We start from the raw sequence: 15,193 nt of genomic DNA, 5'->3' as shown, positions 1-15,193 counted from the left end.
GGAAGAGAAGCCAGGGCTGTATTTTAATTCTCCTCGGGCTTGCTGCTCTGAGGCCTCAGGTGACCTACAGGCTTAAATGGATCACTAACATTGGCCTGTCGAGAAGCCAGTGATTCCTCTCTCCTACTCAGATCGGGAAACTCAGCTCTATGACAAAGGGGTCAAAGGTGGAACCTACCCCCGGCGCTACCACGTGTCCGTGCACCACAAGGACTACAATGACGGTGAGTGTGCCTCCACCCTGCCCCCTGCTGGCCACCTCAAAAGGGATGTGGTTAAAGCTCCTCCAGGAAAAGCCACTGGAGCGGGTGGCCCAGGCACTCCAGGCCCCATGTTCCCTTTATTCCTGAGGAACTGTGCCCAGGCTTGAGGCAGTAGAGTCAGGGTTAAAAAAGGGTGGGGGGAGGCTGGTATTTGTAGACTGATGCTGCCTCTGGGAACTCTGTCCTTTGTCTGAGTGCACAGCATGCTCCAGGGCGCCAGCTCTCCAACGCCCCCTTCTGCCTCACGCAGCAAACGGAATGGAGCTTCCTCAGAGGTTTAGGGTTAGAATGCCAAGGAAAATAGATCAGCCGTGGATTGGCCCTGCGAGTGACGTAGGACATAGGGGCCAGCCCTATGCTTTCGCTTTGGCTAGGTTTCCCTAAACCATCTGGCTGCTTGCTAATTCCTGCTTTTGTCCTGATTCTCAGGATGCTTGAGACATTAGCCATTCTGGCACGAGTCAGGTGGGAGGGCAGATGGGTTCTGGAGAGCTCACCCAACTGGAGCTGCTGTTATGGCCCGGTTTGCACATTCAGCCTGTGGCCAGGGGTCTGACTTGCTCTATTCTGGCCCTGCAACCCTTCAGGCAGAAGAACATTTCCCCGAATACGGCGTCATCAAGGCAACCTGTTCACCCTGGTGCCCTCCAGCCGCTCCCTGAGCACAAATGGCGAGAACATGGGCCTGGCGGTGCAGTACCTGGACCCCCGAGGGCGCCTGCGGAGTGCGGACAGTGAGAACGCCCTCTCTGTGCAGGAGAGGAACGTGCCAACCAAGTGTGAGGAGTGGGCCCTGGCCAGGTGGAGGCTGCCCAGGGGATGCTCAGACCAGCTGCAGGGCGGGAGGCCAGCGGGTCCACTGGGGCTGTTTGGCTCAGCAGTTGGCAGCTCTGGCCCATCCGCACCCAGTGGAAGAGCCCGAGGGTGGGCAGCAGATCCCCTGGACCTTAGTCCTCACTCCACTGTTGTGTGACAAGGACTTCTCTCTGGCCTTTAGTTTCTCCATGTTTAAACTGAAGAGCAGTCTCCTTAATCCCTGACATAATGAGATATTTGGGGGCCTTGGAAGTATGAAGGTATTTAATCAATTCAGATGAACATTTAACCACTATTTTAGCCAATCCTCTGCTTCTCAGGCCTTGGGCCTTAAGGTCTGATTGACCAGGGCACTGAGCCTGTTCCAGATGGGCGTGGAGATGCTATGCTGAGAGATGTGATGATGCCGGGTGAGGGGGCAGCTCGGGCCTCTGTAGGATGAGGCAGGATATCGGTAACTAAGTGCACGAACTCTAATGCTCTTTCCTTCTGTTCTCCTGTAGCTCCCAGTGCCCCCATCAATTGGCGCCGGGGGAAGCTCCTGGGCCAGGGTGCCTTTGGCAGGGTCTATCTGTGCTATGATGTGGACACAGGACGAGAACTTGCTTCCAAGCAGGTCCAGTTTGACCCAGACAGTCCTGAGACAAGCAAGGTATTGCCTTCCCCATGGTCTGACTTCCAGTTCCTCCCTCTCAAGAAAATACCTGTCTCGTTGCACAAATTGCTCGAGATGCTACAGGTTGCTTCTCCCATCATTCTTCCTCCCAGGCTCCCTTGCTGTTGACCCTGGCCCAGGGGAGAGATTGGGTATGAGGAACTGAGTTGGTGCCAAAGTACCAAGCAACCCAAACTGGGAGGTGATGGCCAGTGCTACAAAGAGCAGTACCTGCCCCACCCTCACCAAACAGATGCCTCTGTCTCCCAGCTCTCAGACCAGGAAGGAGCCTGTCTTTGGAGCTTAGCTTTGGATGTGACCTTCATTCCAGTTTGAGTGGATAAATACAGCAGTTATCTAAACTGCTTAGTTGCCCCCACAAACCCGTCTCCCACCCCACTGTCTGCTGTCTTCCAGCATGGGAGTGCCACCATCCCAAGGCTTAGCCGGCATTGTGGACAAGGGCCAAACAGTTGAGAGAGTCCCCCCTTTTCTCCAGCTGAAGTTCCCAAGGCAGACAGACTCCTCTGAGGCCACTGAATAGGGCAAGCTGAGCTGATCCTAGGCAGGTAGAACCAGGGCCCTGAAAGCCTAGGTGACCACTGGGCCTCTCCCCTAGGAGGTGAGTGCACTGGAGTGTGAGATCCAGTTGCTGAAGAACTTGCAGCACGAGCGCATAGTGCAGTACTATGGCTGCCTGCGGGACCGTGCCGAGAAGACTCTGACCATCTTCATGGAGTACATGCCGGGGGTATGTGCCCCTGATGCATGTGGGACACGCAAGAGAGGACCTCTCCTGGGGCTGTGGGCTGTGGAGGAGGGGTCCCTTTGACCTGGGTCTGATTACCTGAGACTCCAGAGGCTCAGGGGGGAAGGTGAGGCAGTGGCAGGACTTGGAGTCAGCAGGCCCTGCGTCTGGCTGCAGTGATGGTGTGGGATGAGAAATGTCCCAGGCTACCCTAACCTGAGGCTTACAGGGCAGCTGCACTGTCCAGTAAGTAGCACCTTTACCTAGAGTAGACAGACCTCCCTTCTGGATTTGGGTCATCTGTTGCTTGAGGAAGGGACTGTCTCAGACTTTTCTCCAAGCTGCCTGACAGCCCCTAGCAAAGTGCCTGGCACATCACAAATGGGAATCGGAAGAATCACTCCTTCGCCGAATGCCGGGGGCTGGAAGTAGCCTTGCCCCTTCCCACCACCTTCCTGCAGTGACTCCCTCTGACTCCTGTGGCTTTAGGGCTCAGTGAAAGACCAGTTGAAGGCCTACGGAGCTCTGACAGAGAGTGTGACCCGAAAATACACCCGGCAGATCCTGGAGGGCATGTCCTACCTGCACAGTAACATGATTGTTCACCGGGACATCAAGGGTGAGCAGGGGCAGGCTGTGTGGTCCCCGTGACCTAGTTACTTGGGAACTTTCGACCTGGTCATTTTGAACTTTCTGAAAAGTGGAACCCTAATTGCTTCCTTGGGGGATTGGCATGAAGATCAGTTAAGCAATTTGGGAAAATACTGTGAAGTGCTCTGCAGATGTTGGCCATAGTGATGACGGTTTGGTGCTGTAGGGCTGAGGCTTCCCGTCACTAGCCTGTTTGTTCTGTGCAGGTCATGTCTAATTCATGGTAGCCCCCCATCCTCCCCAGCAGCCCTTTGACCTGGGAGGGAGAGACAGAGGGAGGATGGTGGAAAGTGCCCAGGGGTCCAGGGTTGCAGCCTCTGCCCTTTCATGCCTTAGGAGCCAACATCCTCCGAGACTCTGCTGGGAATGTGAAGCTGGGGGACTTTGGGGCCAGCAAGCGCCTGCAGACCATCTGCATGTCAGGCACGGGCATGCGCTCGGTCACTGGCACACCCTACTGGATGAGCCCTGAGGTGATCAGCGGTGAGGGCTACGGAAGGAAGGCAGACGTGTGGTGAGCACTGGGGACGTGCTGGGACCCCATCTCCCTGTCTGGGCTGTAGCGGCTCCAACTTAGAAATGAGGCTTGGGGGCTTTGCAGTGTGGCAGGAGGGAGTGAGAACTCACCTCTGGCCAGCGAGGCCAGGTTGCAGGCTCCGTGTGGGCAGAGGTGGTGGTGCCTGCAGCAGTACATACAGCAGATGCACTGTGTTTTAACTCTGAATAGCAACTGTTTTGTTATCACTGAGAACTTAGGCCATGGAAAACATCCCTGATGTTTGCTAAATCCCTGAAAGAACTGGGATCCAATCTGAAGGCCTGATCTGTCTCTAAACAGCAGCAGGCTTGCGCTCCCTCCTCGTGCTCAGGTGGCTTGCATCTGCTCTGCCTAACTTCATGTCCATCCTCTGAAAGGGCCTGAAAGTTGTGAGAGCATCACTTCCTCTTACAATGTTACTGTGGTGGGATGAATAATGGTCCCTGAAGATGTCCACATACTAATGCCAAAAGGATTAGTAAATGTACCTGTGTTACCTTATATGACAGTAAGGCCTTTGCAGATTAAGAACTTTGAGATGGGGAGATGATCCTGGATTATCCAGATGGGCTCAGTATAAGCACAAAGGTCCTTATAAAAGGAAGGCAGGATATCAGAGTGAGCAGTAAAAGGTGACAAAGGAAACAAGAGGTTGGAGTGACGCAAGGCACGGGCCATGAACCAAGGAATGCAGGCAGCCTCTAGTAGCTGGAAAAGGCAGGGTGATGGATTCTCCTCTCAGAGCCTCCAGAAGGAACCATCCCACTGATACGTTGACTTTAGCCCAGTGAGACTCACTTTAGACTTCCGACCTCCAAAATGATAATAAATTTATGCCACTAGGTTCGTGGTAATTTGTTACAGCAGCAACAGGAACTAATACCGTTATCTCAGAGCTCTTTCTGAACATGCTAAAGTGGTTCTCTTCCCCAATGTCAGGAAGCACCTGGGTGGGTGTAGGTTGATGAAGCCCACATGGACGAAGCTGACGGGGCTTTGAAGCCTCTTCTGGCCTTGGGGACCCCTCTACAGGGGTGTCAACCGTCAGCTTGGCCCATCCTGTCTCAGCGTGTTCTGGGAAGGGCACCTCCTTTCACAACAGTGGGCAGGGCAGCTGGGAGCCTGGGGAGGGTTGAGGGGGTGACACTGGGGTTCTCTCTCCAGGAGCCTGGGCTGCACTGTGGTGGAGATGCTGACAGAGAAACCACCTTGGGCAGAGTATGAAGCCATGGCCGCCATTTTCAAGATTGCCACCCAGCCCACCAATCCTCAGCTGCCCTCCCACATCTCTGAGCACGGCCGGGACTTCCTGAGGCGCATTTTTGTGGAGGCCCGCCAGAGACCTTCGGCCGAGGAGCTGCTCACACACCAGTTTGCACAGCTCGTGTACTGAGCTCTCAAGGCCACGCTGTTGCTGGCCGCCCCCTGCTGCATGGGCGAGGGGCTGCTGTGGGGCTCAGCAAAATTGCTGCTTCTCCCAGGCAAGGCTGTGGACCATGGAGCTGCAGTCCAGCCAGCGTTGTCTGTGCCCTTCTGCTGCTGGGGCCCAGAGCCAGGTAGGGTGGCTGCAGCCTCACGGACTGGGAGCCCCCAGCCTGCCAGACCTGAAGCTCCAGCATCCTAAGCTCAGCCTGGAGGGGAAGGGGCTAGCAACAGCGTGCGAGGCGCCGTGGGCCCCGTCCTTGGCACTGTGTCCTGACACCACGGTCAGCACCAGACCCCCGGGAGTCTGGGGGCACAGGATGGACACGAGGGTCTGAATAGTGTTACTTTCATTCAGAGTGTTATTTTGTTTCTCCTCCCCATGTCTGGAGACCACCAGGGCATCTCTGGGCTGGATGAGCCCACCCACACCTGAGGTAAAGCCCAGCATCCCGCAGCCAATGGAAAGCGGAGGCCTGGGCTGCACTCCCCCTGGAGCCCCAGGCCAGCTTGCCAGTCCCTTTCCTTTACCAAAGATGAATGAAGCAAATGTTATGCTGCCTTATTCAGGGAAGGAGGAGCCTGTCCTGCCTGCCCCCATGACCCTGACCCCCTCCCACCCTCAAGCAGGGGCCTGAGATGTGGAACTGCCCCCACTGAGAGGGAGACCCAGTTTTGTCAATGCAATTGTCTCTGTTTTACAAGTTGGAGTCACTCTTATGCTGTACCCAGTTTCTAAACGGAGACTTCGTGTGCCCTCTGGGCTCTGAGTACCCCTGCTCTGGGCTTGGGCCTTGGGCCAGATTGGAAAGAGCTGAAGGTCATGGCCTTTGTGCTCCTGGCCTGGCACCTGTTCCCCTCCTGGGGCAGAAAGGACGATGGACAACACAGTGAAGGCATCTGAGCCAGCTGGCTACCCTGAGTGGGCCGTTCAGGGCAGCCAGGGGAGTCGTATCAGGCTGTCTGCGGGTTACGACCTGCTAGGCCAGAGCTCTCTATGATGCCACCAACTGTGTCCCAAACTGCAAAGCTCTGTTCCTCCTTGGCCAGCCTTGCTCATCCCCATGAGGTCTCAGCCTCTTTCCCTTGTTGCTCCTATGGGGGAGGAATGGCAGCAGGGGTCAGGGAGCCAGTATCTCCAAGCAGCTTAGAGTTGGCCTTATTTACCTCAGCCTGGGCGCTGGTCCTTTCTTCCGGCCCCTCCCCTCCAAAAATGTGCCTATTGCTAGAGCTCCTCCCTCTCCAACACCCAGTTTCCTTGGGAGTTGTCATTAAAGGAAAAAAAAAAAAAAAAAAAGCCAGTGCCCAGGGATGGGTGTCTCCAAGGAGCTGGGGATTAGTGCCAGGCAGCTCATTGCCAGCCTTGCCCACTTCCCCAAGGGCACCAGAACAAGCCAAAGCCTTCGTTGTATGTTGACGATGCACTTTTATGAATGTAGTTTCTATCGCTGTTTTTAGCCTTTTCACATCATGTAATGTGAGGCCTTGTACTTGTTAATTTATATCTCAGATCATATTTGATGGTTTTTATATATATCAATTCTAGACTGTTACAGGTGATGGACGCCTCAAGAGAGAGAAGAGAAAATGAAAGCAGCTGGTTTTGCAGGAATGTGTGTTGCACGGTGCCAGTTGGGCCTGGGCCCCTGTTTCCATCCTTTTCCCCCAGGGGCCTCTGTCAGGCACCCCCAGGCGGGCGCTCTGAAGATAGTGAGCATGTGCTCCTGCCTCCCTCCACCTTGGCTCTTGGCCCAGGGTGGGGACTGGCCCCTTGCCTCGACCAAAGCTGCCGAGCGGCAGCTCGGCCTCTCCACGACCCCGTCCTGATGGCTGTAGCACTCTTCTTGGGCCCACACCCCCGCCCCCAGTCCCTGACCCCCGCCAGGAAACGGCGTGGTGCCGGTGCCGACAAGATGAGACGACTCTGTGTCCCAGGTTCAGGCTCTCACAGAGCCCCACCCCCCCCCGGGGTCTTGCCGCACAGGGAATGTTTTTAAAAATGAATTTGCGAACAAGCCAACAAATCCTACACTCCAAAAAACCACGACCCTGATTTTTTGTGTGCCAAAAACTGTGGACATGCTGGCTCAGCATCCTCAGGACCAAGCTGTTGCTTAATTTTAATTTATTGTTTTTTTATTAAATAATCCAGATGAAAAGTTGTGGGGCCTAGGATGGCCTGGCCCAAAGGATCTGAAGGGCCGTCTCCTAGCAGCCCCAGGCTGGCTGTGGGAAGGGCCTGCCACCACTTGCTCATCAACCCGTGGGGTATGTCAGCCTTGGCCAGCCCGACACGGAGAGGCCAGGGCTGGGGACAGTCCACACTCCACCACCCTCCTGCCCACCCCAGCTCTGTGTGTCTGAATTGTGGATCGTGCAGAAGAACCTGCAGCCATAGTTATTTTGACTATATCTTGACCGAGGGCTTGCAGTGCAAAGCCAGGCCAGTGTCGTGCATTACTTACAATAAAAGGGATCATTTATACCCAAGGGGTCCTGTGGCAGTGCTTTTGGTTGGGGGGTGGAGGGAACAGGTGTCTACCTGGGAGAAGCTGGGTATGGCGCCTGGCAACAAGCTTGCCTCCCTTAGCAGATGAGAACTTGACTCCAAGAGGGGTCCTGGGGTGGTGTGACTTGGCTGGTACCAGTCTGCTAGCTCAGAAGTGGCTCCCTTTCTTCCCCCCATTCCTCGGAGCTCTGCCGAGGGTGGTTCTACCACAGCTGACTCACTGAGGTGGCACTGTCAGCTCACCTGACCCAAGTATCAATGTGGCTCCGTTTCCAGGACCTTTGTGGCATCCACTGGTCTTCCCAGCCCAGGGAAGGACTCACCTGAGTCATATCCTTGCAGGGCAGGGATCGGGCACCTCCAGGAGCCACCTCTCTGATAGCTCCCCCAGGGCTATCTGCTGCTGTTGCTTAGCTCGGAGCAGAGAAGGACCATCCTTGTCCCCATCTGAGGCCTCTGATGCAGACGTTGGACCTGCCCCAAGTGAGGCTCTCAGCAGCCCTCCTCACGCTCTGAGGACCCAGGCTCGGGGTGCCAACTCTGCTTGCTGTTAGCTCTGCCATTTCCAGGGGCAACATAGCACAGTGGCCCGCCCACCTGCCTTCGGAGTTTGAGGCCCAGCTCCCTGCCCTGTTCTATGGGCATGAGGTCACTTAGGAACTTAAGGACGTATATGGGGTGGAGGTAGCAAATCCCCCAGGAGTCTGCCCTCTTGTTCCACCAAGTCCCATAGTCCACAGGCAGTTGGGGGAAATCAGGATGGTTGGGTCTGGGGCAGGACAAGCCAGACATCCTGCCTGTATTCTGTTGGGGTGGGGGTGGGGGCAGGGGAGGATCTTAGGTCCTCCAAGCTTGCCTTGTTTGTTGTAAACTGTTGTCCCCTCAGAAGACCAGATGAGCTGTTTCTCCTTAGACTGCTTGGGATGGTGACCACGGCTGCCCCATTCCCTGGAGCTTGAAAAAGCAGGAGGAAGAGGACAGATGGGGAAAGGGCACAGAGACTAGGAGACCTTTGATACAAATTGCTGGATCTGCTGGTTCCCACCATTCCAGGGCAAAGGGGGCTCAGACGAGGACTCAGCAAAAGGATTCTTTCTTGTACCCCAACATACTGAAGTGCAGCAAGGCGCAGCACCATTACCCACTGACGGCCTGACCTTAAGCAACACAGACTGAGGGGCAAAGTGGAGTTCAGTCATCAGACACTCTGGGTTTGACAGTATGAAGACCTGGCTGGGAAGCGCACCCCCTTTTCTCAGGCTGCCCAGTGTTCATTCCCCTGACACCCATCACCATCAGCCCCCCACCACCAATCAAGGCCAGGGGTGCTTTGGGCTGACCCTGTCCCCCTTCACTTCTGTGTGGTGACTCTGTATCCTTCCTGCCACAAAACCCCCCATCAGGCCACATAATACAGAGTCAGGATCTGTTGAAACGTGTTTAAAACAGGGTTGATTACAACAGTCAAAACCGGCAGAAATGGGAGAAGAGGGGAACGTGACCCTGCCAGCTCCCCACCAGTCTCTGTGGCTCTCAGCCTGGCCGGTGCTTTAGCTTCTGCCGCTTCCGTGGTGTGGGATGGTCCCAAGCCCTAATGGGCATGCCCTGCCTCGCCTGGGGGGGGGGGGGGGTGTGAGGAGGGCGGGGCTCTTCCACTTTCCCTCCCCTCCCCCACTGGGTCCTGGTGGGCATTTGGAGAGACCCAGCAGGGGGCATCCTGGCTCACCTTCCTGCAGTCTCCATGGCTCAGGACCAGGCTAAGGGCAGAGGTAGATGGGGAGATGTGGGGGCCACACAGGGCCCTGGGTGGCAGTGAGGGAGCTTGGGACCCTGAGGGGGGCATGCTGACTCCTTGCTGGAGAAAAGGCACCTAGATAGGGAAGCTGGGTTGGGGGGCCTTCCCAGGGGGCCGTGGGGTAAGGTGGGGTAGGCTGGAAGCAGCAGGAAGCGGGCTGGTGAGCAAAGCCCAGTCCTGGTTCCCTAACCCCCCCACCCACTGAGGGAGAAGGAAGGAATCCCGAAGCAGAGCCCTGCCCCCAAGACCCTCTGCCCGAGCAAGACGGCCTCATCCCCTTCCCACCCTGACCCCGCCGGGGCCCGGTCCAACCTCTCTCCCACCCTGCCCGCTGCCTGCTCCAGGCCCTCGACGGAAGGAGGAGGGAGTGGATGGTGAGAGGGGCCTCAGGCTGTCTTGGTGCCGGGGTCCACCTCCTTGTGGGCCCAGAGCTCCTTGTGCTGCTTCCGGCCGAAGCCTTCGTCGTAGTTGCCTTTGCTCTTAAACAGCTGCTGAAAGTGGGGTTTGCAGTAAAATTCTCCGTGCAGCGCCGCGTAGCTGCCCAGGCTGTAGAAGCAGAACAGCTGCGCTCAGGTCGGGTCGGGTCGGGTCGGGTCAGGTCAGGAAGGCCAGGGCGGGGGTAGGGCAAGGGCGCACCTGAGCTTGGTGTGGCAGTGCTTGCAGCAGAAGCAAGAGTTGTGGAAAATGAGCTTGTCGGCCACCAGCCGCTCCATGGGGTACACGGTCTTCTGGCAGGCAGTGCAGGTCTCCTTCACCTGGGCGCGAAGGCTGAAGGACTGTTTCGGGAGAGACCCCATCAGGGGCCTGACCAGCGACCAGCCCGCCCTCCCGCACACCCCTGCCTCAGGGCCCTACCTTGGAGCGCTGAACCGCGCTGCTGCCACTGCCACCTTTGGCTTCCTGAGGGAGAGGGCAGGCGGGGCAGGGTCAGCTGAGGAGGGCCCCAGACCATCACCAGCCCAGATCCCAGGGACAGTCAGGAGGAGGGGAAGGGAGACAGGCAAACACGCCGCTCAGCACGCCTTCACCCTCAGGCCAGACACCTGCGGGAATGGAGTGCCCTCCCATCCGGCTGAGCACCTACGTGGGAGGGGGTGGCCTGGGTGGCTCCTGCAGCCTGGAACATGGCTCGCTGGCGGCGATGGAGGCCCCGCGTGGAGCCGCGGCACCCGCTGGGTTCTGCAAGGGGAAGTCGGTTGAGAGGGCCCCACAAGCCCTTCCCCAGCCCGCAGGGTGGGGGTGGGGTGTTTACAGGCAAGGGGCTGGGGGGCCGCGGTTGGGGCTTTCCCTAAGTCATTTCCTGTTGCTCTGGGTCTTGCCACTTCCGCCCCTCACCCACCTCCCCCTTCGCCCGCTCGTCCCCCACGCGGCTCCGCAGGGGGCAGGGGTCCCTGAGTGGAACCATGTGTCGGGGAAAGAACAGTTAGCTGGCAGCGACTGGGGGAGGGGCTCCGCGCAGCGGCCTGAGCGCTTCGCAGACCAGGACCCCGCCTGGTGCGAGGGGAGGTCAGGAGAGGGCGGGTCCTGGGGGGGGGGCGGGGGGGGCGCGGCCAGAATCCGCTGCCCCGGCCTGACCCCGGCCCGACCCTCCCCAGCTCGGGGCCGAGGCGCGGGGGCCCGGGCGCTCCTCGCTCGGCCGACCCAGCCCCTGGACAGCGCTCGCGGGCCGAGCCGCCCGCCCCGCCCGGCCGAGCCGCCGCCCGCGCGCCCCGCTCCTCCGTCCCGATCCCGCGTACCGGAACCCAGACCCGGGACTCCCGCGGGTCCAGCCGAGGAAACCTCGGCCCCGCCTCTGTCTGGAGGCCGGACCCGGAGGGCGGACGCTGGCCTCGGGGCCACGGGCGAGCGCGACGGGTTGAGGCGCTCGGCGTCGGGACCCCGTGGGCGGCGGCCCTCGCGCCCACAGCCCCGACCTGGGCCGCCCGGATTACGAGCGTGATGCCGGCCCCTCCCCTGGCCCGCCCGCGGGTCTCACCGGGCCCCGGCCTGGGCCGCGGGGCGGGGGTCGGTCTCCGGGGAACGCCTCGGGTGCGAGGAGTGCGCGGGCACGAGCTGCCGCCGCTGCCAGTGGTCCCCGAGCGGCCGCGGCCGCCGCCGCCTTATTACGGCGCCGCCCCCGCCGGCCCCCGCCCCGCGCCCGCCCATTGGCTCCGCAGCGCCCGGAGCCGCCTCCGGGGCCCCGGCGCCGCCGCCGACCCCTTTTCTGCGCTTTGTCTTCCCCTTGCTCGGCGTCCCCCGCCTTTGTCTGCCCCCAGCGCCGACCCCGCTCTCCCAGCGCTCCGCACCGCCCCTCGGCCTTGGCGCCCACCATCCTCGCGAAACCGGCCGCCCCGTCGGCCCGCTCCGGACAGAGGCAGGGACCGGAGCTGGAGGACCCGCGCCGCAGGCCTCGGGCCAGGGGCGAGTCCAGGTGGAGCTGACTGGGGTCGCGGGACAAATGGCGCTCCCGACGAGGCCCTCGCGGCGGAAAAGGATAACCCGGCGCGCCTTTCGCTGCCTCCATTTCCCCGCTCCGTGGGCCCTGCGGCACGAAGGACCCTCGGGGGCCGCCCCGGAGGCCCGCCCAGCGTCCCCGTGCGGCTCCCACGCCCCCTCGGGCGCCTCGTCCTCCCGCCGCCAGGGGCGCCTCGCGCGCCCATATGGCCGCCGAGGAAGATGGCAGGGGCGGCCGGGCACGCGGTCTGGCCACGCGAGGCTGCGAGGCCCGGCCCGCGCCGCAGAAGGGCCCCGGGGTCTCCGTGTTCGGTCAGCTTCGGCCACCAGCCCTCAGCGCCTTCTCTTGGCGCCCCGGAGAGAGGGAAACCGGGAGCCTGCGGCTGTGGTGCCCAGAGGCTGCCGTCCTAAAGCGCTTCTGTGGAGGGACTTTGTGGGCTTCGTCACCCCCCCAACTCCCAGCCCCTGCCGGCACCCCCTTCAGGGAAAGAGATCTCCATCCTTGAAACAAGCAATCCTGGGTTCAACCAAACCTCATTTGACACAGGGAGCGAGGCCTGAAGATTTAAAGTGACTCGTTCAAGTAACAAAGCTGGAGCGGCAGGGCTGGCGTAAAAGGCCAGGCCTCCTGACTGCCCCCCTCCCCCCCCCCGCCCCCCAGGCCGAGCCGGCTGCCTGGGATTCTCCGGCACACGGCACTAAGGGTCCCAGGGAGCATCACTCACTTGTAGGGTAGAGCCTCAGCTCTGCGGGGAGCACAGGGAAGCCACCTCCCGGTCGCAGCTGGAAGCTGTTTCACGAAGCATAGCCCTAAGCATAGCTGCCGTGCGATGGCAGGAGTAGAACTAGTGGCTAAAGAGCGAGGCCCACAGCCTTGTCAGGAACAGAACAGCTCATCGTGCTCACCTGGCAGGACAGTGAGCGGGGCAGCAGGCATCCCCAGCCCCCGGGTGTTCCCTTGGCTCGCTCAGGGCACCCAGGCTGTGCTTCACTCTTCCCCTCAGCCTCCTTCCCTCTCCGGAGGAGGTTTTACGTTTGGGTTGAGCTGCAGCCCCCCGAACTCCCTGGATGGGGTGTGTGAGAACTTCTAAAACTGTTAACAGGCATCTTTACCAGACAAGCTTCCACACCTGTCGTCAGATGCTCAAAGCGGGCTATGGTGACGCAAGAAACGTGAAGCTCTCTGAGGCGCTTGGCTGGTGCCTCAGGCCCCCCTGCCCTGCCCAGGATGACCCGCAGCTGAACTGCGGCGGCCCCCACAGAATCAGCCCTTGGGGCGCCGACAGCAAGGTGGAGCAAGCAGATCAGAGGGAAAAAAAACAAGCTGCCGAGGGTGTTAAGAAAAGGGAACTTGAGGTTTAAAAAAAAAAAAAAACGAGCTGGCAAGAGGGCTGGAAATAAATGTGACCTGGCCTTCTCACTCCCTCCGTTTCAGGTTTCCCCACGCCCTCCCGGCTGGTGCGAGTCCCTTCCCCTCAACCCCTGTAACTGCCCAGGGGAAGAGGTTTTCTATTTTTCTTTTTAAAACTGATGTTACAATTTCTGAGGAAAGGGAAAGTGAGGGCATTTCATGGGTTAAAGCAGCTACAGGGAAGAGGGAGGGGCACTTCCTTGATCTGACATTTGAAGTACTCAGGCTAGAGAGGGGCACCCACCTGGGGAGACTGCTGGGGGAAGGGGCCCGGCTGGGGGGCGCGTGCAGGCTGGGACGCACACGCAGGAGCCCGAGGTGAGAATCACCCCCTGGCCTGGACTCCCTGGCTGCCAGCCAGGACGACAGGAAGGGCGGGGGCCGGGTCTTAGGTTACCTGCTCTTTGAGTATGAGTCCCAACGGTGAGGAGACACTGAGTCCTGTTCCAAAACAACCCCGTCCACCGCCTTTCCTGACAAAAGTGAGCCTCTTCTGCCTGGGCTCCAGTGGCCCAGAAGTGGTCCTGCAGAGAGGCCGGTCTCCAGCGCTCTGACCTTTCCAGCCCCAAAGCAGTTTGATGGCCACAGGCTAAAATTAATCGTCTCAACGTTAGATAGTTAAGAGACAAATCCATTATGGGTTTTAAAAGAAACGTGTGCTGTGAGGCTGTCTAGCTAAAGAAGGAAGTCACCGCTGTGCTTCCACAAGCACTTGTGGGACCACTCTCAGATGGCAGAACCGGGGGTGGAATGACTCACGTCCGAGCCTGCATGGCCAACACACAACAATGTCACTCTCCAGTGGATTCTCTGGAACTTTTAATTTGTTCTGGCGATGAAACTAACACTGCATAAGGACTCAGGCCCTCAGGTTAGGCAAAAATTATGGCCCTTGGAGGAAGCACCAAGGCGGCCAGCAGGAGTCGGTGAGATGGACTCTTCGTGGGAAAGGAATGAGCTACAAAGATGAACCAAGGGAAGGTGTCAGGTGTCAGGGCCCAAGCAAAAAGGGGGAGGAGGATGGACTGCCCTAGCCTTCAGCTAGTGCTTATAAAGAAACAATACCCTTGCCTTCAGTTATCAGGGAGAGGTCCGAGGGGAGGGGAGTCTTATTGCTTGCCCCTCTGGACCTATAGGATCTGAGAGCAGGGGAGAAGGACGCAACTAGGCTGGTAGGAGAGCCAGAGTGGGAAGAAGTCGCACAGTTCCCTGGGTGGGTGAGTCAAACCCTGGCCTTGGACTTCAGCCGCCACAGCCAGAAGAGCATCTATTCCTTCTGAAGAGGTCAGGTCACCTGAGCTCACAGGACTGGGAACGTCAGCTTTCCGGCCCCTCCCAATCCCTGGTTGTTGGGATTCCCTCGTGTCTCAAAAGCCTTTGGAGCAGTAAAAAAAAAAAAAAAGTTTCCTTGCAGGAATTTCTTTCCCAGTCAGTAAGCAGCCAACACTCCTGGCAGAAATGTCCTTTCTGCTCAATCTGCCCCCAGGAGGGTGGGAGTGCAGCCAGCCCTCAGGAAGGGTCCCGGAGGCTCACGCAGCCTGGGATGGAGAATGTGCACCTTCTTCAGAGGCTCAGAACTCCCAGTCGTCCACCTCCAGCTCTTCCAGGTTTGTTACCAGGCCAAAGATTGCACTGTGATCCTGAGACTGGCTGCCTTCAAAACTGGTGATGGGGGTGACAGGACGAAGTAACTCCGGCAGAGCCTCTGAGGCACGTCGCTTGATCTGGGGGAGGAGAGAGAGTTGGGTGTGGATGCTGTTGCTTTGAGTCTCAGGACATCATGGGGCAAGGGACCACGGCCCAGGGACAGATGGGCTGTTGGAGCCACGAGTCTCTGGGAGGAAGGAGCAGCGCCTTTAAGGGGCTTTGGAAACATGGTCATTTCTCTGATTTGAACGGAGGAGGAGAGAATATCTAAAGACCCCAAAGCTAAGGGGACTGAGGGTGGTTGG

At 58.9% G+C, this 15,193-nt stretch overlaps 3 protein-coding genes across 20 annotated transcripts in view; 1 reads left to right on the top strand and 2 right to left on the bottom strand.

The window, feature by feature from the left end:
• MAP3K3 (mitogen-activated protein kinase kinase kinase 3) overlaps positions 1-7,583 on the top strand; it is a 71,401-nt gene extending 63,818 nt beyond the window's left edge. For all 7 annotated transcript variants that reach the window (XM_033438906.2, XM_033438907.2, XM_012535104.3 and 4 more), the window contains 7 exons: positions 132-224; positions 851-1,042; positions 1,583-1,731; positions 2,354-2,485; positions 2,972-3,101; positions 3,470-3,647; positions 4,836-7,583. In XM_033438906.2, coding sequence (XP_033294797.1) covers positions 132-224; positions 851-1,042; positions 1,583-1,731; positions 2,354-2,485; positions 2,972-3,101; positions 3,470-3,647; positions 4,836-5,064 — 1,103 coding nt within the window. In that variant the 3' untranslated portion in view covers positions 5,065-7,583. The remainder of the gene's footprint in view (positions 1-131; positions 225-850; positions 1,043-1,582; positions 1,732-2,353; positions 2,486-2,971; positions 3,102-3,469; positions 3,648-4,835) is intronic.
• Positions 7,584-9,027: 1,444 nt separating this feature from the next.
• Positions 9,028-11,525, bottom strand: LIMD2 (LIM domain containing 2). Of its 2 annotated transcripts, none has more exons than XM_004275651.4 (5): positions 11,373-11,525; positions 10,482-10,576; positions 10,253-10,297; positions 10,034-10,173; positions 9,028-9,943 (listed from the first exon to the last, which is right to left on the bottom strand). In XM_004275651.4, exons 2-5 carry the CDS (start codon positions 10,521-10,523, stop codon positions 9,784-9,786), a joined length of 387 nt encoding a protein of 128 aa, XP_004275699.1. In that variant the 5' UTR covers positions 10,524-10,576; positions 11,373-11,525; the 3' UTR covers positions 9,028-9,783. The 2 variants fall into 2 exon arrangements, with proteins under 2 accessions (XP_004275699.1, XP_012390556.1); XM_012535102.3 differs by lacking the exon at positions 11,373-11,525 and adding an exon at positions 11,134-11,351.
• Positions 11,526-14,043: 2,518 nt separating this feature from the next.
• STRADA (STE20 related adaptor alpha) overlaps positions 14,044-15,193 on the bottom strand; it is a 29,211-nt gene continuing 28,061 nt past the window's right edge. For all 11 annotated transcript variants that reach the window (XM_033438908.2, XM_033438912.2, XM_033438910.2 and 8 more), the window contains one exon: positions 14,044-14,965. In XM_033438908.2, coding sequence (XP_033294799.2) covers positions 14,813-14,965 — 153 coding nt within the window. In that variant the 3' untranslated portion in view covers positions 14,044-14,812. The remainder of the gene's footprint in view (positions 14,966-15,193) is intronic.

Source organism: Orcinus orca, chromosome 19, assembly GCF_937001465.1.
Source record: "Orcinus orca chromosome 19, mOrcOrc1.1, whole genome shotgun sequence".
NCBI classification, from domain to species: domain Eukaryota; kingdom Metazoa; phylum Chordata; class Mammalia; order Artiodactyla; family Delphinidae; genus Orcinus; species Orcinus orca.
The sequence above is the reverse complement of the archived record's forward strand: the minus strand, read 5'-3'. Positions and strand labels throughout refer to the sequence as shown.